Here is a 24,269-nt window from a genome sequence, read left to right as displayed (position 1 = left end):
AAGGAGGGAGGAAGGATAAGGGTAAGGGGAGGGAGGAAGAGGGAGGGGATAAGATAAAGGGTGAGGAGGGGGAAGAAGGGAGGGGAGGAAGGATAAAGGGTGAGGGGAGGGAGGAGGAGAAGAGAGAGGGAGATAAGATAAAGGGTGAAGGGAGGGAGGAAGGAGAGGGAGATAGGATAAAGGGTGAGGGGAGGGAGGAAGAGGAGAGGGATAAGATAAAGGGTGAAGGGAGGGAGGAAGAGGAGAGGAAAGATAAAGGAAGGGAGGAAAGGATAAAGGGTGAGGGAGGGAGGAAGGATAAAGGGTGAGGTTAGGGAGGAAGAGGGAGGGAGATAAGATAAAGGGTGAAGGAGGGAGGAGAGGAGATGGGATAAGGGTGAGGGAGGGAGGCAGAGGAGAGGGAGGCAGGATAAAGGGTGAGGGGAGGGAGGAAGAGGAGAGGGAGATAAGATAAAGGGTGAGGAGAGGGAGGAAGAGGAGAGGGAGAAAAGAAGTAGGTGCTGTACGGAAAGTCTGGGGAAGAAAGAGAAGAGAGAATATTGTATACAAACAGTGAATAGGGAGAGGTAATGAAGGGGAGAAGAGGTGATGAAGGGAAGAGGGAGAGGTGATGAAAGGGAGAAGAGGTGATGAAGAGAGGGGCTAAAGGTGAAGGATGGAAGACGGAGAGGTGAGGGAGGGAAGAGGGAGGAGTGGTCGGGGAGGAGAGTTGACTTGTTGAAGTATGGGACGATGGATGGGTGTGGCGGAGGGTGACCAGTTTGACCACATTTAACACACAGGTGCGAAGGTGATCCATAGGAAGGGGTGATGCCCTTCCCTCCCCTTCCTATGAACCATGGGACTGGTGAGTCTAAATGGATCCAAACTACAGCTAAACATATGAAGATGTTTGGACTAGACCATCTGTACAAAGTTGAGACACAACAGCGCTTCCTTCCACCCTGGCGGACAGTTCCCTTCGATATCACAATACCGACATATCCGCCTAAAAGATTAATTATATAAAGTATTTATCTCCAACACACTGCCAAAGTGAGAGCTCTTGAACACATACACACTCTACAGACTGATGATAATATCACACAGACCATCTACACTGATGGATCTCTAAACACCGCCTGTGGGAGGGCTGGAAGTGCTATTGTTGTGACTCAACCTGACGGTAATATAATTGAAAAAGGAGTTGGAATTAACAACTGGGCATCCACTCTACAAACTGAATTAGTTGCCATACTCACAGCTACTAAATTCATTGAAACCACTGTCACTGACAGTCTCATCATCACTGACTCTCTAGCCTCTCTATTTGCCCTTGACACCCTCGACTTAAGTTGTCACGCGCTTGTCTCTGAAGCCAGACACAAATATGCGTGCCTTGTTGACCAGGGTGTCAACGTCAAACTGTTGCGGATCCCCTCTCATATAGGCCTCATTAAACATGACAGAGTTCAAGCCCTCGCCAACCTCGTCTAACAAAGACACTGTTGAATACAATCTGGGTCTGTCGACATACCATACAAAAAACTCAGATCAGACAACAATGACCCTAAATGGATAAATAATTATTTAAAGAACATCATTGGCCAAAGGAAGGCTATAGGTAGAAGGATAAAGCGTGGCGAAATTTACCTCCAGGATTATTATAAGATATTGGCGAGTAGGGTTAAAACCGAGATAAGGAAAGCCAAGAGCAATAATGAGGTAAGGATATCAAGGAAGGCGAAGACAAACCCCAAAGGATTCTAGCAAATGTATCAAACTAAAGCACGAGAAAAGATTGGACCAATACGGTCAGATACGGGCGAGCTAACTGATGAAATGGAGAAATGAGCAATCATCTGAATAAATATTTTTCAACAGTTTTCACCACCGAAAATTTAAACATGATACCCGAGGCACCGACTCTATTCAGAGATAGTGAAGAAAACAAATTAAGCGAGATAGTAGCGACTAGTAACGATGTTAGTAAGCAAATAGACAAACTAAAGCCTAATAAGTCACCTGGTCCCGATGAGATATTTGCCAGAGTATTACAGGAATGTAAGGAAGAGCTTAGTATGCCCTTAGCAAAGTTGTTTAACATGTCCTTAAAAACAGGTGTAGTACCAGAATCTTGGAGGATAGCGAATGTAATACCGATTTTCAAGAAGGGGGATAGATCACTATCCTCTAACTACCGCCCAATCAGTCTAACATCAATAGTAGACAAATTACTGGAAGCAATCATTTCAAACTCTATTCGAAATCACTTGGAGAAGCACCGATTGATCAATGATTCCCAGCATGGCTTCACAAGCGGACGTTCTTGTCTAACTAATCTATTAACATTCTTTTCATCAGTTTTCGAATGGGTGGACGAGGGGCACAATTATGATGTGGTATATCTCGACTTTAGCAAAGCTTTCTACAGAGTCCCCCACGAAAGACTAATTAGAAAGGTAGAAGCTCATGGCATCAAAGGTAACATCTTTAAATGGATTAGGGCGTGGTTACAGGACAGGAAACAGCGAGTGAGCATTAACGGCACTAAGTCCCATTGGAGCAACGTCACAAGTGGAGTTCCCCAAGGCTCAGTACTTGGACCATTATTATTTATTATATACATAAACGACATAGATATCTGCATAGACAGCAACATAAGTAAATTTGCTAATGACACTAAAATAGGAAGTGTTATTAAATCTGACGAGGACTCGGCCAAGTAAACAATGTGTTTTTGCTGGTAACAAGGCTAATAAAGTACTTGAGTTCATACAAAGGAGTGTTAGTTACAAGACTAGCGAGGTCATCCTAAAACTGTATCTTGAGCTTGTGAGACCTCACCTGGATTACTCAGTTCAGTTCTGGTCACCGTATTACAAAATGGATATAGAATCAGTGGAAAGAATTCAGAGGAGAATGACAAGACTAATCCCGGGCATTAGGACCTTGAGTACAGAGCCAGGTTAAAGCATCTTAATTTGCACTCCCTCGAGAGACGTAGAACGAGGGGCGACTTGATAGAGGTGTATAAATGGAAGCCCTGGCTAAACAAAGGGGACATTTCAAAGGTACTCAAACTATCCAACCAGGAGCGAACTTGTAACAATGGTTTTAAATTAGACAAATTTAGATTTAGGCGTGAAATAGGTAAACACTAGTTTGGAAACAGAGTAGTGGATGGGTAGGACAAGTTACCAAATATCATCATTAACTCGAATATGCTGGATAGCTTCAAACATAGGTTGGATGCTTATATGAGCAATAGGGGTTGGGTGTAAACGGGACTGCCCAGTATGGGCCAATAGGCCCGCTGCAGTTTCCTCCTTTTTTATGTTCTTATGTTCTTAATACCTCTCACGCAAATGTGAATAACAAAGTGTGAGGCCAGACATACTGCCTCACACTCCTGTACTCACGCAGTTGTGAATAAGTTACCCTTTATGTATAGAACTAAACAAATAATTTATTTGAAATACTGTGTAACATTCAGTGCCATAATATCCTGACCACTGGGGTTAGTTATACTGACCCTTTGTGAACTCTGTAATCCTTTTACGCTATCGCTCACAGGATGAGTATGGGGTGCACAATAAACTAGCCGCTGTAAGTGGCGAAATTCAATAATTAAAAATTCCTTTATCTTTTCCTTACCCGAGTTTTTTTTTAAGTGAATGCAATTGCCTTCTTCCCTTCTTTATCATTTCCTATTTCCCTCTTCTCCCCAACACTCATATTTTTCTTCCTTCCCTTCTTCTTTCTGTTCGGCTACTCCTCTTCTCTCTCCCCTCACATTGCTCTCACGGGTAAAATTGTCAGGGTCGGTGAGGCAGAATAAAACCACACACGGTCGGTTGGTCAGCTGCCTGTGTGCCCCGCTTCTCCTGAGGAAGGCGTAGCGTCCCCCAACACCCACCCCGGGAATTAAGTCGATCTGTCACCACCAACAGCTGCCACAAACTACAGTCACTCAACACGTATGGGCTGAAGGAAATTATTCTCTACAATATAATATTGTCTAGCGGTGTGTTACTGTTGGTTAGTGTTGCTCTACTCTTACAAGTTTACGATCACATGGAAATTAGACACCAGGGCCTGTTTCACCGTAAGATTAACCACCTTAACGCTAACCTAACCTAACCTATTTCACCTTAAGATTAACCACCCTAACCTAACCTATTCTTCAAGTTATCCGACAGAACACAGGAGGGTATAGAGACAAGTGGTGGACCTTTCCTGACAAAGTAACTCAGGTATGAAAAGGTCAAAACCTCAGGTCATTAGCCCAACCTTTCCACTAATTAATTGTATTTAATTGATCTCTCTTATCTGGGCCAGGTTAATATTCACTTGATGATCAAACACTTCAACGTTACCTGGGTGATTAGGTTAATAGATTAGGTTGCAGTTAGGTTAGTGTTAAGTTAAGTTAAGTTAGCGTTAAGATGTTTATTCTTAAGGTGAGATAAGCTAGGTTGCTAATATTCACGTGGTTCATTTTACTAAAGGCAACACTAGACAATGTTAACAAGATAAACATCGTCCATCTCCGTCCCTCAGAGAATATTTTATTAAGAACATTATAACTGTACACTTGTTCACTTGTTCTTAAAAACAACATTTACATTCAAGAGTCAAGACCCTGATGATTACTTAAGATAGCTTCACCATAAGGAGGAACTGAGAGGTGATATATGTCATGTTTCTAAAGTTTCACTCCTATAAATGACTTGTTTTATATTATTATGCCTGACTCCTTTAAGACGCTTCATATTACAACTTGTTACATATTGTTTTATCCATATGTGATCAGACATACAGGGTGTCTCATAACATATAAGCCTGAGGACAGTCTGATGAAGGCAGCTTCTATAGTCACTGATGAAGGCAGCTTCCTTATAGTCACTGATGAAGGCAGCTTCTATAGTCACTAATAAATGCAGCTTCTATAGTTACTGATGAAGCCAGCTTCTATAGTCACTGATGAAGGCAGCTTCCTTATAGTCACTAATGAAGGCAGCTTCTATAGTCACTAATAAAGGCAGCTTCCTTATAGTCAGGGATGAAGGCAGCTTCTATAGTCACTGATGAAGGCAGCTTCTACAGTATAGTCACTGATGAAGGCAGCTCAAACTAGTTGCATTTTTTTATAAATTCGTGTAGACTCATAATTATCCCGTAAAAATACCTTGTAGTGTTTTAGCTAAACAGGAAATATGGTTCAACGTTTTGTGTGTGTGTGTGTGTGTGTGTAAATGTATGTGTATTGAAAAATACAACTGGAAATCAAAAACAATATAAAACATGTAGTGACTTTGGGAAGAGGGTCGTTTAACAAAGGTTTCAGTATACAGTACAGTAGCTACAGTACAGAGAAGAGAACAAGGAGTGAACAATAACACAACTACGAACTGTTGTTGAATATTATAATGGTGGTGTTGTTGTAGCTATCAGTACGAGGTCAGAGAGGCTTGATATAGTTGTGTGTGGGAGGGAGGGAGGGGCGCCGTTTTGGATATATTTATATAAAGTTTTTTGGAGGTGTACGTGTGTGTGTGTGATGACGTGTTGGTATATTCTTCATGGTGACGTGTGTGTGTGTGCGCGCGCGCGCGTGTGTGTGTTTGTGTAATAATAATAATATTAATAATAATAATAATAATAATTATTATTATTATTATTATTATTATTATTATTATTATTATTATAATTATTATTATTACTTCTATTATTATTATTATCATTATTATTATTATTAATATTATTATTATTATTATTATTATTATTATTATTATTATTATTATTATCATTATTATTATTATTATTATTATTATTATTATTATTATTATTATTAATATTATTATTATTATTATTATTATTAACGGTTTATTGAAAGAACATGGCAGCCGGAAGGCTGAAAATATACATTACATAATTGGGGAATGGATCACTTGATTGACAAATAATATACAAGTAACATAAGTGATAACAGCGCAAAAAGGTAAGATTGAATGGGAGTGAATACACTGATTGACTACGAGTTGTTGATAGTTTTTACAATGGTTGGGACTGGGCTGTTCTTATAGCGACCAGTTCGTGCTCGTATGGGCTTAATGCGGTTGTGGTGTCGAACAGCAATTAGCGGACGAGGGATCTCTGGTGGAAGCAGGAGCCGGTGTCGAGGATGGTGCAGAAGCTTCTCACCAAATTTGCAGAAAAGGTCGTGGTGATGGTCAGTGAGAGCCGAGAGGGTCAGTGTGTTGAGAGCTTCTTGATATGTGGAGTAGGAAAGGGAGAGAATAATCTTGCATATCCTCTTTTGCACTTTTTCTAGATGTTTACGTTGTGTGGCATTTAGGGAGGAAGACCAGGTGGGGGAGGCATAGGTGAGCTTGGGAAGTATGAATGTTGAGTAAGCACTGAGGTGTGTGTGTGTGTGTGTGTGTGTGTGTGTGTGTGTGTGTGTGTGTTCAGGGTGCCACAAAAACCTGCCAGCTGGGAGATGCCACTATGAGGTCGGGTCGGAAGACGTAACACGATGTCATCAGTAGCATACAGTCCCCTCCCTCCCAGGCCATGACGTCACTAACCTTGCACCCACCGCCCTGTCCTGTGAGATCCTTATCTGTCAGTGACCTTCCCGGCCCCTCCTTCACTTTCCTATCCTCCTCCTTCGTCGTCGTCGTCTAACCTCATGCCCAACCGTGGTAACATTATGAGATGTACTTATTACTACCATGCTATAGTACTATTCCAGATGATACTACATGTTACATAATACTTCCTTGAGATAAGTGTATAGTATATATCAGGTGCCTCAAAGAGAGCTCAGGTTCTCAACTGGCTCAGCCATGTTAATATTGTTATTATTATCCACTCTGTGTCTGTATTTTTCTGGCTAAATAAACTGTTACAATTCAAACAATTCAATTCTACTAATTTGGCTCCTCCCGTCTTCACTGTCTTATCACGTAATGCCAACCTTCCTCACCATCATTTCGTCTCTTACACTACTGTCACATTATCCCGAGCTTATCTTTCATGTGCATATTCCCATCACACACACACACACACACACACACACACACACACACACACACACACACACACACACACACAAAATAATAAACAACTCCTGATTTATGTACTGCACAGCCCTGTAAATGTATTCAATGCATATTATATCATTATGTCTAAATCTATTGTAAATCTGTATATTTTCAGCCACCGGCTGCAACTCTATTAATAAACCGTTTATTATTATTATTATTATTATTATTATTATTATTATTATTATTATTATTATTATTATTATTACACACTCGCACCTCCTTCCTTCCCCCTTCTCCTAAAACCTCGCCCTCCTCTCCCCTCGCTTTCCTCTTCCCGTCAGAATCCTCCCCATCCCCTCTCATCGCCTCCCCCTCCCCCCTCATAGCCTCCCTCTCCTCCTCGCCTTCCTCCCCCCCTCCTTTCCTCCCTCTCCCCCTCATTTCCTCCTCCTTGCCTCCCTTTTCCCTCGCCTCCTCTCCTCTCCCCCCTCTCCCGCCTCCCTCTCCATCCTCGCCTCCCTCTCCCCTGCTCGCCTCCCTCTCCCCTGCTCGCCTCCCCCTCCTTGCCTCCCTCTCCCCGTCCTCGCCGCCTCCCCCCTCTCCTCCTTCGCCAAAAACCTCCCCTCTTCCCTACCACCAGTAAAAACAGTTGCAATAAGAGTGTAACTGGAGGTGTTGTCTCAGGCTCGGGTGTTGCGTCGTGTCGGGTACACTATGGAACGCTGCATACAAAAAAAAGAACATCAGGACATAGTTTGCGTTTAGAATAGTGACGTCATTGGGGATATTCTGTATGACGTCACCGGGAGATGGGGAGGAGTTATGACGTCACCGTGGTACTAGGAGCATGGAGAGAGAGAGAGAGGGAGGGTGGGAGGATGGTGAAGAAGCGTTAGTCTGTTTGTCGGAGTGACGGCAAGACCACGGGTGCTGATGGGGATGGGTGCCACCGATTCGCTCGTTTCTGACTCCAGCATGAGGTGGGTGTAGTTGAGATAATGTAGTGTAGGTGTTGTGATATAGGAGTTACGAGTTCCGTGAGTTGTATAAGAGTACTATGAAAACATGTATGGTGTTGTATTAAGTATAGTGAGGTGTATGGTAGTGCATTGATTCTGCTGTGTATAGTGCATTATGGTGATAGGCCAAGTTAGCATCCCGGCCCGGTCTACATACTGGCACCATAGTTATTAACATTGTCTGTGTGTATTTTGTCAACTGAGAAAATGTTGTGTTGTAGTGTGGGGCACCACTAGTGTCTCTGAGCCATCCTCCTCACAGTTCCTTTATATTGTCGCGGGGTTTTGACAATATTGGTACAAGATCTAACTTCACAACAGTACTTTTCTCCACAGTACAGTATAACCATTACGGATTACCTTATTATAATATTCTCGTAATTGTAGATTATATTATTATAATATATAAGCAGTTATGGATTACCTTGTAAAATTACTTACTACTATTACTGTACTGTTTGTGAATGGACTAGAGGACTGGACTTAGTATGGACAATGAAGTATTCCGAGGGTCTGGGGACCAGTGTGAATGCTAAACATTCTTGATACCTGTGAATTAGTTCAAGTGCTTGTCACGTGTACCTTTCTTCCAGCTCACACTTAAGTGGGAGAGGAGTATACAGTAGATGAGAGACAGTAATTAAGCTCTGAAAGTTGTGAACTGACGTTGTACCCGTGAGTGTGTATCGTCCTGGACACACAACTCGGCATAACCTTTGGAAAAATCAAAGTTCTTTACTCTTGAAGCTGCTAGACTTAACAAGTTCAATTTTCTCATCGTGGTAGCGCAGTAGATCGATCCATCACCCAATTACAATACACCATCCTTCAATTTATGTGATAGTTGGGGCTTGTTAAGTGCGTTAATTGTGCACTACTAATTATAATAAGCGTGAGAGCATAAAACTGACGTCGTCCATTGGTTAATAACAGCCCGCTTGTTGTTGTGGTTTGTGGGGAGACGAGGAGGCGACCAGGACGTGTTGCTGATGCTCACGAAGGGGCTGTCTTCCTCCTCACGCCGCTAATGAAGGATGTTCTTGGCAAATCTTCCCCTCAGTGTAAACACCCCTGGAATTTTATCGTTCAAATCCTAAAAGATTGCCACTGGAGGTCTAAAGTGGGCGAACGTTCGTCTGACGTTCATTTCCATACGTGTCTGATTACGGGGTAAAGAACACTAACGCAGTATTCATTATGAGGTGGACGTGTGTCATAAGCGGCTGATAGTCATAAAATGGAGCAACACAATGTGGAAATATGTTGAGTAGCGTTAAGTACAGAGTGTGGAGGGTGAAGGTTGTGCTCCACTTAGTATGTGTGTGACCCTCCTTGTCTCAGTGCCCTCGATACTGTGACCTTGTCTGCTTGGGTACCCTCGATACTGTGACCTTGTCTGCTTGGGTACCCTCGATACTGTGACCTTGTCTGCTTGGACACCCTCGATACTGTGACCTTGTTTGCTTGGGTACTCTCGATACTGTGACCTTGTCTGCTTGGACACCCTCGATAATGTGACCTTGTCTGCTTGGGTACCCTCGATACTGTGACCTTGTCTGCTTGGGTAGCCTCGATACTGTGACCTTGTTTGCTTGGGTACTCTCGATACTGTGACCTTGTCTGCTTGGACACTCTCCATACTGTGACCTTGTCTGTTTGGACACCCTCCATACTGTGACCTTGTCTGTTTGGACCCTCGATACTGTGACCTTGTCTGCTTGGACACCCTCGATACTGTGACCTCAAATACACCCTCGATAATATGTTGTCTGCTTGGACCCTCGATGCTGTGACCTTGTCTGTAGCCTCGATACTGTGACCTTGTTTGCTTGGGTACTCTCGATACTGTGACCTTGTCTGCTTGGACACTCTCCACCTGTGACCTTGTCTGTTTGGACACCCTCCTGTGACCATGCTGTGACCTTGTCTGTGGGACACCCTCAACACTACTGTTGTCTGTGGACACCCTCCATGCTGTGACCTTGTCTGCTTGGACACCCTTCATACTGTGACCTTGTCTGCTTGGACTTCTTCGATGCTGTGACCTTGTCTGCTTGGACACCCGATCTATGACCGTGTCTGTGGACACCCTGCTGTGACCTTGTCTGCTTGGACACCCTCCACACTGCTGTGACCTTGTCCTGTCTGCTGTCTGGGACACCCTCCATACTGTGACCTTGTCTGCTTGGACACCCTCCATACTGTGACCTTGTCTGTGGACACCCTCCATACTGTGACCGTGATCCCATACTGTGACCGTGTCTGCTCGGACACCCTCCATACTGTGACCTTGTCTGCCGGACACCCTCCATACTGTGACCTTGTCTGCTTGGACACCCTCCATGCTGACTGTCTGCTTGGACACCCTCCATACTGTGACCGTGTCTGCTTGGACACCCTCCATACTGTGACCTTGTCTGCTTGGACACCCTCCATACTGTGACCGTGTCTGCTTGGACACCCTCCATACTGTGACCTTGTCTGCTCGGACACCCTCCATACTGTGACCGTGTCTGCTTGGACACCCTCCATACTGTGACCTTGTCTGCTCGGACACCCTCCATACTGTGACCTTGTCTGCTCGGACACCCTCCATACTGTTACCTTGTCTGCTTGGACACTCTCCATACTGTGACAGATGTTGACGTCATTGCGAGTCTTTAAGTAGCTCGCTATAGGAGCACTGATTGGTGGATGGACTCATGGTTCGGAACACCGATTGGTAGATCTACTCATGGTTCGGGACACTGATTGGCGGATAGACTCATGGCTTAGATCATACCTGTTATAGTTGAATATCCAGACCAGCTGAAGATTATCCCCTAAGCTTATTAATCACCTGATGATTAAACACCCTAACTCTACCTGGGGTTTAGGTTTCCTTAGATTAGGTTAGGTTAGGTTATATTAGGTTACGCTATATTAGGTTAGGTGAGATTAGGGTAATTAGTTATCATGTGAAATAAGCGGGGGTGACTAATCTTCAGGTGAAATAAGCTGGGGTGACTAATCTTCAGGTGAAATAAGCTGGGTGACTAAGCTTCAGGTTGAAATAAGCTGGGGTGGCTAATCTTCAGGTGATCCTAATAACCGCTAAAGGTATGAGAGTTTGAAAGTATTAACAAAAAACAGTTTCACTGAAGAATGGCATTTCCAGGGTGTGCCGAGCATGATTCTTCAGGACCTCTTCTGTACCTTCTGTGTGTGTGTGTGTGTGTGTGTATGTGTGTGTGTGTGTGTGTGTGTGTGTGTATGTGTGTGTGTGTGTGTGTGTGTGTGTGTGTGTGTGTGTGTCTGTGTGTGTGTGTGTGTGTGTGTGTGTGTGTGTGTGTGTGTGTGTGTGTGTGTGTGTGTGTGTGTGTGTGTGTGTGTGTGTGTGTGTGTGTGTGTGTGTGTGTGTGTGTGTGTGTGTGTGTGTGTGTGTGTGTGTGTGATGCTGTAACACTCTCGGTAACTCATTATAAAGGGGTTCAGCTCCTAATAGAACCTTCAACCTGATCTAGCATATAATGATTGCAGAGCCAGTACAAGTTATTTAGTTCACTTCTCATGGGTCCACTTCTATTGAATCGCATTATAATGGCTCTTAGTTTTAATTTGGTTAGGTTAGGTTAGGTTAGGTTAGGACGTCATCTCACTTTTATCCAGAACTCTACGGTTTTAATCATGATGTGAAATAACAAGAGGTTCCTAATCTTCCTCAACTCTACGCCGCGAGTCCTTGGGTATCCTTGGGCTCTCGTCGGCAGCCTACCGTAGCAGGGGCGGACTGGCGGTGTTAAGGTGTAATGAATAAATGAATACCTCTATATTTGTGGTGAGATGCTCGAGTGATTAGTATACATGAATCTACAGTAAGTCCTCCCAGTGTAGTCAATGTGGAACTGTTTTTATGTAGATTATGTAGATTGGTAGTGGTAGTCCTGTATACTCAAAATAGGGTCTCTAGGTATAATTACTACATAAGTCTTGGAAGTATAATTAGATATTGTAGTTGGTATTATAAGTTGTATTACTGTGGATGTTTTTGTTTTTATTATTATTGCTTCAGATGTTTGTGATTTGATTGCTAATTGTGGTTACTCCCGATAAGGTCCATATATAATTATTGATTTATTATACTGAATAAAACCATAATGCTGAATTAAGTGTCAAGGAAGTTGTAATGGGCTGTTAGAATCACGTGAATGTTAGACACCCCAGCTTATTTCACCTTGAGTAACCTAATCTAACCTAACAAAACCTAACCTAACCTAACCTACCTGGCAGATATCAGCTACTGCACCAAACACAAAGCGGAAATGGTGGAGAAAAGACACTGAGACTATACCATAACTAGATAGGTTTTCCTCGATCAGTTATGGAATGATTTAGTGCAGGAAAAGTTCAGCCTCCGGGCCAAGATACTTTTAAAATATACAATGTAAAGTTTATGAGAGGACAGAGACACGGGGTAGTTGGGTGAGTCAGGGCCCCCATACTTGAGAGGGGGAGTTGTTGGGTGAGTCAGGGCCCCCATACTTGAGAGGGGGAGTTGTTGGGTGAGTCAGGGCCCCCATACTTGAGAGGGGGAGTTGTTGGGTGAGTCAGGGCCCCTTGAGAGTTGTTGGGTGAGTCAGGGCCCCCCATGCTTGAGAGGGAGTTGTTGGGTGAGTCAGGGCCCCATGCTTGAGAGGGGTTGTTGGGTGAGTCAGGGCCCCATGCTTGAGAGAGGAGTTGTTGGGTGAGTCAGGCTTGAGAGAGGAGTTGTTGGGTGAGTCAGGGCCCCCATACTTGAGAGGGGAGTTGTTGGGTGAGTCAGAGACCCCCATACTTGAGAGGGTTGTTGGATGAGTCAGGGCCCCCATACTTGAGAGGAGTTGTTGGAGTGAGTCAGGGCCCCCATGCTTGAGAGGGAGTTGTTGGGTGAGTCAGGGCCCCATTCTTGAGAGGAGTTGTTGGGTGAGTCAGGGCCCCCATACTTGAGAGGGGGAGTTGTTGGGTGAGTCAGGGCCCCCATACTTGAGAGAGGGAGTTGTTGGGTGAGTCAGGGCCCCCATACTTGAGAGGGGGAGTTGTTGGGTGAGTCAGGGCCCCCATTCTTGAGAGGGGGGTTGTTGGGTGATTCAGGGCCGTCATGCTAGGCTCCTAGTTGTGAGAAAAAAAACATCGTTTGTGTTGCCACTTAATTTAGGACACAAGTTTTAATCAAAAGACACTCATCTGGTTAGGTTAGGTTAGGTTAGGTTAGGATAGGGACCTTTATGAATTTATTAAGGAGATTTGAGGAGTTACTTTCCTATCTTGGGTTTGAATTCTTTACTAAGTCTGATTGAAGAGTTTGACCGCCACACAACCAAGGGAGCCCAACCAAGTGTCCAGAACTGTTTTAAAGTCTTTATAATTTTGATGTTCAGGCTAACGTGAGAATGTTAATGTTTAGGATAATGTGAGAATGTTAATGTTTAGTTAATGAACTTGAGTCCCTGGGATGTTAAGGAGATCGTAGGACATCTTAGTGTTAAGTGTTTAATATATAGTACCCAGGGGCGTCATTTCAGACTTTGCTTAGGGGGGGGAACACCATTACATGTAAAGAGTAGGGGTTAAAATCCTGCTGCCGGGTGGTGCTGTAACAGACGGAACACGTTCCAACACGTTTTATATTTTCAATTTGCATCTGCCCGGTGTGGACCGTGTGGCTGCTAGCAATATGACTTACTTCCTTGCTGCTATTCAGCTTATAAATGATAGGCAATGGGAACGATGAAAATAGATGAATACTTATCATTTTGTTTAATAATGTACTGTATAGTAAAAATACCATTGTGATGTTCTCACCAAACCGAAATTCGTCTACATATAAGAAAAAGGGATATAATTAAAATTTTCCTTGGAGAGCAAGACAGTCCTTGGGGAGGCGAGTGCCCCCCAGCCCCCCAAATGACCCCCCTGATATTAGTATCTCTCTCTCCTGTGTGTGTGTGTGTGTGTGTGTGTGTGTGTGTGTTTTGTTACTGAAGGCAAAAACAAATTAATAACTTATAAAATAATCCCCTGTGGCGTTTATTTTTGTTCTACCCATAAACAATAGCGTAACAAGATATTCTATGTATGATTAACATTGGAGTAACAAGAGCGTGACTATAAATCATTTTTGGTGGGGAACTGTTCTGTATGATAAAAAACGGTGGCTTGGGGGGGGGGGTACCATTGCAGGGTAGACCAATGTATTCTGAGGTGGCCGAGTACTGTACAGACGTTGTGTGTTTCTCCTCATCAGTCTTGCGATGTTTTGCGATGACTATATGCAGAGTTTTATTATACCTGGTTTGTATTATTTAACTTTATGCGTAATTATAATATTTCTGAATGAGATTATAGTTTGTAATATGAAAAGGATAACACTAACAAGAGTAACTTTAGAGGTGTTAGGTCTGTGGTGAAGTGGGTGTAGTGGTCAGGAGGGTGTAGTGATAAGAAGGGTGTAGTGATCAGGAGGGTGTAGTGATCAGGAGGGTAGTGAGTGAGTGATCAGGAGGTGCTTAGTGAGTCAGGAGGTGTAGTGGTCAGGAGATTGTAATGATCAGGAGGGGTGTAGTGGTCAGGAGGTGTGGTGGTCAGGAGGTGTAGTGGTCAAAAGAATTGTAGTGATCAGGAGGTGTAGTGGCCAGGAGGGTATAGTAGCCAGGAGGTGCTTGTTGGTCAGGAGGGTGTAGTGGCCAGGAGGTGTGTGGTGGCCAGGAGGGTAAAGTGGCCAGGAGGGTGTGTGTAGTGGTCAGGAGGGTGTAGTGGCCAGGATGGTGTAGTGGTCAGGAGGGTAAAGTGGCCAGGAGGTGTAGTGGTCAGGAGGTGTAGTGGTCAGGAGGTGTAGTGGTCAGGCGGGTGTAGTGGTCAGGAGGTAAGTGGCCAGGAGGTGTGAGTGGCCAGGAGGTGTAGTGGTCAGGCAGGTGTGTGGTCAGGAGGGTGTGGTGGTCAGGAGGGTGTGAGTGGCCAGGAAGGTGTGAGCCAGTCAGGGAGGGTGTGAGTGGCGAGGAGGGTGTAGTGGCCAGGAAGGTTTAGTGATCAGGAGGTGTGTGGTGATCAGGGCGTGTGGTGATCAGGAGGGTGTGACCAGCCAGGAGGTGTGATGGCCAGGAAGGTGGCCAGTGATCAGGAGGTGTAGTGGCCAGGAGGGTGTAGTGGTCAGGAGGTGTAGTGGCCAGGAAGATGTAGTGATCAGGAGGTGTAGTGGCCAGGAGGGTGTGGTGGCCAGGAACGTTTAGTGATCAGGAGGTTGTAGTGATCAGGAGCGTGTAGTGATCAGGAGGGTGTAATGGCCAGGAGGGTGTAGTGGCCAGGAAGGTGTAGTGATCGGGAGGGTGTAGTGGCCAGGAGGGTGTAGTGGCCAGGAAGGTGTAGTGATCGGGAGGGTGTAGTGGCCAGGAGGGTGTAGTGGTCAGGAGGGTGTAGTGGCCAGGAGGGTGTAGTGGTCAGGAGGGTGTAGTGATCAGGAGGGTGTAGTGGTCAGGAGTGTAGTGGTCAGGAGAGTGTTGTGGTCAGGAGGGTATAGTGGGAGTGTAGTGGCCAGGAGGGTGTAGTAGGAGGATGTAGTGGTCAGGTGGGTGTAGTGGCCAGGAGGGTGTAGTGGTCAGGAGGTGTAGTGATCAGGAGGTATAGTGGTCAGGAGGGTGTAGTGATCATGAGGGGTGTGGTCAGGAGGGTGTTGTGGTCAGGAGGGGTGTAGTGGTCAGGAGGTGTAGTGGTTAGGGAGGTGTAGTGATCAGGATGGTGTAGTGGTCAGGATGGTGTAGTGGTCAGGAGGGTGTAATGACCAGGAGGGTGTAGTGGTCAGGAGGTTGTAGTGGCCAGGAGGGTATAGTGGCCAGGAGGGTGTAGTCTTCAGGAGGGTGTAGTGGTCAGGAGGGTGTAGTGATCAGGATGGTGTAGTGGTGGTAGTGACCAGGATGGTGTAGTCACAGTGTAGTCAGGAGGGTGTGGCATCCGGAGGGTGTAGTGGTCAGGAGGTGTAGTGGTGGGGGTGTAGTGGCCAGGAGATGTATCGAGTAGGCCAGGAGGTGTAGTGGTCAGGAGGGTGTAGTGGCAGGAGGGTCAGGAGGGGTGTGGCCAGGAGGTGTAGTGATCAGGAGGTGTAGTGGGAGGAGGGTGTAGTGGTAGGAGGTGTAGTGATCAGGATGGTGTAGTGGTCAGGATGGTGTAGTGGTCAGGAGTGGCCAGGAGGGTGTAGTGGTCAGGAGGTTGTAGTGGCCAGGAGGGTATAGTGGCCGGAGGGTGTAGTCTTCAGGAGGGTGTAGTGGTGTGTGTAGTGGTCAGGAGGGTGTAGTGATCAGAGGGTGTAGTGACAAGGAAGGTATAGTGGCCAGGAGAGTGTATGAGGTGGTGGCCAGGAGGGTGTGGTCCGGGTGTAGTGGTCAGGCAGGTGCAGTGGTCAGTGGTCAGGAGGGTGTAGTGGTCAGGAGGGGTGTGGTGGGAGGGTGTAGTAGGCGGGTGTAGTGGTCAGGCGGGTATAGTGGCTATTAGTGGTCAGGAGGGTGTAGTAGGTGTAATGGTCAGGGGTGTAGTGGTCAGGCAGGTGTTCTGGTCAGGAGGCGGGTGTAGTGGTCAGGAGGGTGTAGTGGTCAGGCGGGTGTAGTGGTCAGGAGGGTATAGTGGCCAGGAGGGTGTAGTGGTGTAGTGGTCAGGTGTAGTGGTCAGGAGGGTGTAGTGGTCAGGAGGTGTAGTGGTCAGGCGGGTGTAGTGGTCAGGAGGCCCAGGAGGGTGTAGTGGTCAGGAGGGTGTAGTGTCAGGCGGGTGTAGTGGTCAGGAGGTGTAGTGGTCAGGAGGGTGTAGTGGTCAAGAGGTGTAGTGATAAGGAGGGTGTAGTGGCCAGGAGGGTATAGTGGCCAGGAGGGTGTAGTGGTCAGGAGGGTGTAGTGGTCAGGAGGGTGTAGTGGCCAGGAGGGTGTAGTGGCTATTAGGGTGTAGTGGTTAGGAGGGTATAGTGGCCAGAAGATCTAAGGGAGAGCTTCTAAGAATGGTAGACTCGGGACAAGTTTGATGTCATTTCGTCATCCATGTTGTGTCGTAGCCCAAGCTGGCCGGGTACAGTACAGCAGCAGTGTCCCCACGCCTCTAGTGAGGAAGGGAAAACACAACACATGCAAAGTATTGAAAAATAGGGTCGACCGTCCACGTGTGCACCCAACACTAGCGACCTTGAACTCTTAAAGCGCTTGTTTACAGTGTTGTTGATGGAGCTGGATATAAACATTGCCAACCCGGGTACACTTTACTTAACCTTTGATGAGGGAACTTTTGTTTATATACCATTTTGGTGTTGAGATGAAACAGCTGTTGATGGTTCAGATGAATAATGGTAAGAAAAATATCAACTGATTGTAAAGAAATGTAGTTTAGACTTTGAGTGACTTGATGCTTTTAGACACTAAATCATATGGCAAGAATTAAAAGCCTGGACGATACAGTAATCTGACGATTTACTTGGTGTGATATGTTGCCTTAGTCGTTGTCTATCTTGTTTCATCGTCGAGAGTGAGGACCCACCCTTGTCGTCGTCGTCAGCAGCAGCCAGCGTCTTAATGGTGCGTGAGCCGGAACCAGGTGGCTGTAACACCACTGGGCAGGCACATGCCTTGCATATACTGAGGTTTGTACTGTTCAAGAGGAAGCAATGAGAAGGATAAACAAACTGGTGTTAGGGCTGCACTGAGGGTGCTTGTTGTGGTGGGTGGCGGGCGGGCAGCAGGCTCACCCACCCACCTGCCAGATGGTACTGTAGGCCCTGCTTCCTGCCACCTGCTGCCTCCCTCCTTCCCGCCACTGGGGGTGGAGAGGAGGCAATAATGTGGTAGATGAGTGTCGTGGAGGTGGCAGTGTGGCACACACGGTCTTTGTGATGGTTTGTTATTATTTTCATATATTCTCTTTCTTACCACCGGTCAGGCCACACGTACCCCTATAACCCACCTCCAGTACCCCGACCCACCTGCACACCGACCCACTTGCCCACCGACCCACTTGTCCTCCCTCCCACCTAGCCATACTCTACCTTGCCTAGGTGCCGCTGATCCACTTGCCCACATCAGCGCTCTTGTCTCCCGGTCAAAGTCTTGAGTAGCGTAGTTCTGGCGACTCGTCCAACAAGAGGGTCGACTGTCATTAGAAAGTAAGATTTTACAGACCTACTGTAAACCCTCACGTCGATGCGTTTTTTTCTTAACCTGAGTCAGTCACCTCAGAGAAACTGTCACCTTAGGCATATAGGGCCGAGTTTTTTCTCCCTGGGTAGAATAAGAAAGGTGGAAGAGTGAAAGAAAAACGACGAAGAAAATCTCGAGAAAAAGAGAGAAAGGAGGAATGAAAGAAGAGAGAGCTATGTGATAGTTACATAGTGTCAATGGGTAAACATTGTGTTATGAAGTAAGAAGAGACAGCAGAGGGTAGAGGCAAACTGAGGGAGAACACTGGGACGAGTGGTAGTGTTTCTGGCAGACATGAGGAAGCATAATATTGGCCCGGGGAGGCACGTACAGTACAGTACCTGGTGTGTGAAGAAGGCCAGCCAGTGTTCACCTCCTCTGTTATTTTAGGCAGGACAAGTTCTCGTGTGGGGTAAGTGTGGGGATAAGACACAAGAGAGCTCAGGTTCTCAACTGGCTCAGCCATGTTAATATTGTTATTATTATCCACCCTGTATCTGTGTTTTTTCTGGCTAAATAAACTGTTTCAATTCAATTCAAGGTAAGATAGAACAGAGATTTGTCTAGGCGAGGATAGATCTGGGATAAGCTGTGATTAAGCTGACCTAAGTTGAGATAGATTTAGAATCAGTATTGGTGTGAGAGGAAACAGACTTAGGGTAGGAAAACTTTACGTTAAGCTGAGTAAAGGATGGGATATATACATTGATCGAAAATAATAATAATAATAATAATAATAATAATAATAATAATAATAATAATAATAATAATAATAATAATAATAATAATAATAATAATAATGAAATAAAAGGACCGTTAAATCAGTGAGAGAAGGAGTGAAAGAAGTCACTCCTCCATTTCCACCTCTGATCACCACCAATCCCTGCCACTTCCACCTCTGATCACCACCAATCCCTGCCACTTCCACCTCTGATCACCACCAATCCCTGCCACTTCCACCTCTGATCACCACCAATCCCTGCCACTTCCACCTCTGATCACCACCAATCCGTGCCACTTCCCCCTCTGATCACCACCAATCCCTGCCACTTCCCCCTCTGATCACCACCAATCCCTGCCACTTCCCCCTTTAAGAAAGATGAAAGAGAGGAAGAGTGAGATAGAGAGTAAAATATGGAAGTGAGAGGGATGGAGGGAGGGTGGGGAGACGGTAGAGAAGGTGAGAAAGAGGATTTTTTTTTAGTTTAACAAATTTATTGACAAAGATTGTAGTACAGTTTGCCTATTGTGAGTAATTCAGTCAGGTCTTGACACTGAGGGTGGTATCACTTCTCACTGCCACGCAAGACAGAGGTTCATACACAAAGAAATACATCATATTCATTAACAGCTATATATGTATAGAGGTCAGATTCATGTGGGTAATGTCACTGTTCACTGCCATGCAGGACAGAGGTTCGTACACAAAGAGATGCATCATATTCATTGACAGTACATATACATACATATACAGATTATACACACACACATACACATCTATATACACATACATATATACATATACACATACATATATACATATACATACATATACATATATATGCACATACATACATACATACATACATACACATACACACACATACATACATATACGTAGGTCAGATTCATGTGGGTAATGACCACCGAAGGGTCAAGACGTACCTGGCGCTCCTCTCGGAGCAGCCAGGTCAACTGTTAAGTTGGCCCATACCACCCCTCCCTGAACCCTCCTCCCCACCGGAATATCAACAAGTTCTCGCCAGAAGTTACAATTTCATTTAGGAAAGGAACGGAACCAGTGTTAAACAGAGGTGAACAGTGGTGAACAGTGCTTAAGTCAGTGAGAACAACTCAACAGTAACAGTCGTACCCAAGTTAACCTTCACACAGTGAGGTCCCAGGTACCAGTGATAACGGCCCGTGAGCCAACAACAACCAGCGATGTGTTAATCCGTCTTCGATAGGAAGGCCTAAGACCAAACTCTCCTACTTACCATCTGTGAGGGTATCCCACATGTCCCTCATAACTATGTGAGTACTACCCACGTCCAAGTCCTCATCACACCATCTGTGAGAATTACTACACCACGTGAGGTCCTCATAACACCATCTGTGAGGTACTACACCATCAGGCCCCTCATAACACCATCTGAGGGAATTACTACACCACAGTGCCCCTCATAACACCATCTGTGAGGGTTACTACACCACGTGAGGCCTCATAACACCATCTGTGAGGTAATTACTACACCACGCCAGGTCCTCCTTAACACCATCTGGGGGCTACTACACCACGTGAGTTCCTCTAACACCATCTGGGGGAGATTACTACACTACAAGTTTGCTGTTCAACACCTACATTAATCTGTATGTTCACTGTATGTTTCCTTTACCTTTCTCTAATAAAGGCTTTTAAACCACCAATGTATGTAATAAGTCATTTATTTTCAGCCTTCGGGCTGCATAATTTTCAATAAACCGTTAATTATTATATTATTATTATTATTGAAGTAATTGAGAGAGAGATGATTTATCGCCTCCCAGTGTGTTTATGGCTCAGGTCGTGACACAATTTTTAAGGACCTTCATCCCATTGTGGGCTGTCCCGACTTAGCATACTGATGGGTGGGATCACGCCTGCCCACCCAGAGGGCCTCGGCCACTGTCAGAACTGCACAGTCATGGCCCTTACCCGAGTACCCCCTAAAGGTCATGGCCCTTACCCGAGGACCCCCAAAGGTCATGGCCCTTACCCGAGTACTTCGAGAACCTCCTAGTGGTTACGTCTTTTGAATATGTTTCACTGTAGGAGATTAGCAAAGTCGTCCTCTCTTCCCCTTCTTCTATGGCAGCTAAATCAAGCCAAAGTCATGGTCCTCTCCTCCATGGTGCAAAGATCATGGCCCTTTCCTCCATGGTGCAAAGAACATGGCCCGAATTCTAGCTCTACACCACAAGATACAGGACCCTGAGGTCATGGTTTTCATCTGCATCATGGCCCCAATCGTCGTCCTGCCTTCATAATGGACCCCAGAGTCATATACCGTCCATGGTCCTCATTTATGACTCTATCCCATCCATGGTCCAACTACTCCAGTCGTATTCCTGCCCTCAAGATAGATACAAAACTCACGTTCTTGTCCCGTCATGGCAGCCCGTTATTGCCCCTTCCTTGGCTTTACCTCCTTCTGGCCTCCTGACATAGTCGTGCCCACCTCCACGGCTTCAGTTATGGCCCAGGAGGCCTCCTCAGGGGGCTCAAGGGATACTCTGTAGCTGCGGGTGTTTGGTTTATGTGGACATTATTGTAAAGGCGAGGCTGGTTGTTTATGGAGGCCATAAACAACGAGGTGTGGCGACGACAAGTACAGTGTGGCGAGGTGTGGCGACGACTTGTGGAGTGTGGCGACGACTTGTATAGTGTGGCGAGGTGTGGCAACGACTTGTATAGTGTGGTGAGGTGTGGCGACGACAAATAGTATGGCGAGGTGTGGCGACGACGTGCAGTGTGGCGAGGACTTGCAAGTGTGGCGAGCTGTGGCGACGACCTGTATAGTGTGGCGAGGTGTGGCGGACTTGCATAGTGTGGTGAAGTGTGGCGACGACTTGTGGCGGGTGTGGCGACGACGTATAGTGTGGCGACGACGTGGGTGTGGCGAGGTGTGGCGACAACTGTATAGTGTGGCGGTGTGGCGACTTGTGGTATGACAACGACGTGAGGTGTGGCGACGACTTGGAGGTGTGGTGACGACTTGTGGGTGTGGCGAGGACTTGCATAGTGTGGTCAAGTGTGGCAACGACTTGTATAGTGTGGCGAGGTGTGGCGACGACGTGGGTGTGGCGAGGTTTGGTGACGACTTGTATTGTGGGCGGTGTGGCGACAACTGCGGGTGTGGCGACGACATGGTGTGGCGAGGTGTGGCGACGACTTGTGGGTGTGGCGAGGTGGGCGACGACTTGTGGCGTGTGGCGAGGTGTGGTGACAATTGTGTTTGTGTGTGGCGAAGTGTGGCGACAACGCTGGAGGTGTGGCGACGACATGTATAGTGTGGCGGGTGGCGACGACTTGTGGAGTGTGGCGAGGTGTGGCTACGACTTGTGGGTGTGGCGAGTTGTGGTGACGACTTGTATAGTGTGGCGGGTGTGGCGTGGAGTGTGGCGGTGTGGCGACGGTATAGTGTGGCGAGGTGGCGACGTCTTGTATAGTGTGGCGAGGTGTGGTGGCGACGTATAGTGTGGCGAGGTGTGGCGACAACTTGTATAGTGTGGCGAGGTGTGGCGACGTATAGTGTGGCGAGGTGTGGTGACGACTTGTATAGTGTGGCGAGGTGTGGCGACGACTTGTATAGTGTGGCGAGGTGTGGTGACGACTTGTTGAGTGTGGCGAGGACTCATACAGTGTAGCAGGGTGTGGCGAGAACTCATATACCTTCAGTAGGTTTAGTTATAATACAGTACGGTGTGGCTCCTGAGGTAGTAAACTGAACCTGAAAAAAATTGTTGTACTGAGATGTCTGTTCAGGAGTATTTTTGTAAGAAATTAAATTACTGTCCTCGTGTATGTACTGTACAGGACGCGTTAAAATTTATTATTATTATTATTATTATTATTATTATTATTATTCTTATTTTATTATTATTATTATTATTATTATTATTATTATTATTATTATTATTATTATTATTATTATTATTATTATTAATGCTTGACCTGAGTTGGTCCACCGATCACCCCGAAACTTGGCATGACTACTAAACGTAGATTAAGAAAGGTTCATGTACAACGCAAAATCTATTAACGTGTCCCCTGGGAGAGTTAGCACAGAAAATGGATTACTCACACGTGGGGGATATTTAGGAGGATAAAGGCGGAACTCTTGTAAAAGTGAATAGTGTTGTTATAATGTTATTAGTGTGCTTAAACAAATAACGTATTTAAGTGCACAACAAGGTTAATAAATATGCTATTCTGTCAACAATTAAAGAATATGAGAGATAAAACTTGGTATTATTATTATTATTATTATTATTATTATTATTATTATTATTATTATTATTATTATTATTATTAATATTATTATTATTATTATTATTATTATTATTATTATTATTATTATTATTATTATTATTATTATTATAGTAGCAATTAACTGGAGGATGAGTTGGTTTAATCATTTAAGAAGACTACTGAGATGCCCTTGTTAGGTAACGATCATTGACACAGATATCAGCATAACTGAATCGAGGAAGATAGAGCAATGCCAGATGTTCTCTCTTTCTGTTAGTTAACTGATCACTTGACTGAACCACTGTTCAATAGTAGAGTCAAGGCACCAATGACTTTTGGAGTTTAGGGGGTCCCTTTTTGTGGGGTGGGGGCGCTAGGGTTATAATCATTGTTCCGACCAGGCCAGGCGGGAGGATGTAGTGATGAGAGAGAGAGAGAGAGACAGATCATCTACAGTACATATGGCCAGTTTTAGTGGAATTTCGCCCCAGGAAGGTATAAGTGGTGTTATGTACACAATATGTGTGGATGAGTCGCATATGAACAGATGGTTCCACTCTGTTGGTTGCGGCAGAGATAATGTCCATTGTTATTGATCTACAAGTGTGGTATTTGTAGAAAGTGGATTACTGTAGTGATGTGGTGTGGGAAGTGCTTGAGGAAGGCGAGGATCTTTATTTTTTTTGGGGGATTAGCCCACCCTGGCACAGGTCACTGACCCAACAGGGCCAATGTAATAATAATAATAATAATAATAATAATAATAAAAATAATAATAATAATAATAATAATAATAATAACAACAATAATAATAATAATAAAGAACTAAAAGAAAAAAATAAAGATCAAAAGTGAGAAACAATATATATATGTTGTGTTGTCGATAGTAAGTGAAACAATTGAGACCCTGCAATTGTGTGTAAATGAGGCAGAAAGTCAGATTAGTAACCTGAGACTTGGTCACAATTGCTGTGTTAAAGAATTCACATTAAGTTGAGGCTTTGTACGACTATATCGCCTTTAGATT

At 45.2% G+C, this 24,269-nt stretch overlaps 1 protein-coding gene across 10 annotated transcripts in view; it reads left to right on the top strand.

Moving 5' to 3' along the window:
- The first annotated feature begins 7,943 nt into the window (after nucleotides 1-7,943).
- LOC121876639 (papilin-like) overlaps nucleotides 7,944-24,269 on the top strand; it is a 267,725-nt gene continuing 251,399 nt past the window's right edge. For all 10 annotated transcript variants that reach the window (XM_042381925.1, XM_042381926.1, XM_042381924.1 and 7 more), the window contains exon 1: nucleotides 7,944-8,014. In XM_042381925.1, coding sequence (XP_042237859.1) covers nucleotides 7,968-8,014 — 47 coding nt within the window. In that variant the 5' untranslated portion in view covers nucleotides 7,944-7,967. The remainder of the gene's footprint in view (nucleotides 8,015-24,269) is intronic.

Source organism: Homarus americanus, unplaced genomic scaffold (genome assembly GCF_018991925.1).
Source record: "Homarus americanus isolate GMGI-L3 unplaced genomic scaffold, GMGI_Hamer_2.0 scaffold28, whole genome shotgun sequence".
Taxonomy (NCBI): Eukaryota; Metazoa; Arthropoda; class Malacostraca; order Decapoda; family Nephropidae; genus Homarus; species Homarus americanus.
This window is presented reverse-complemented; position numbering and strand designations above follow the sequence as displayed.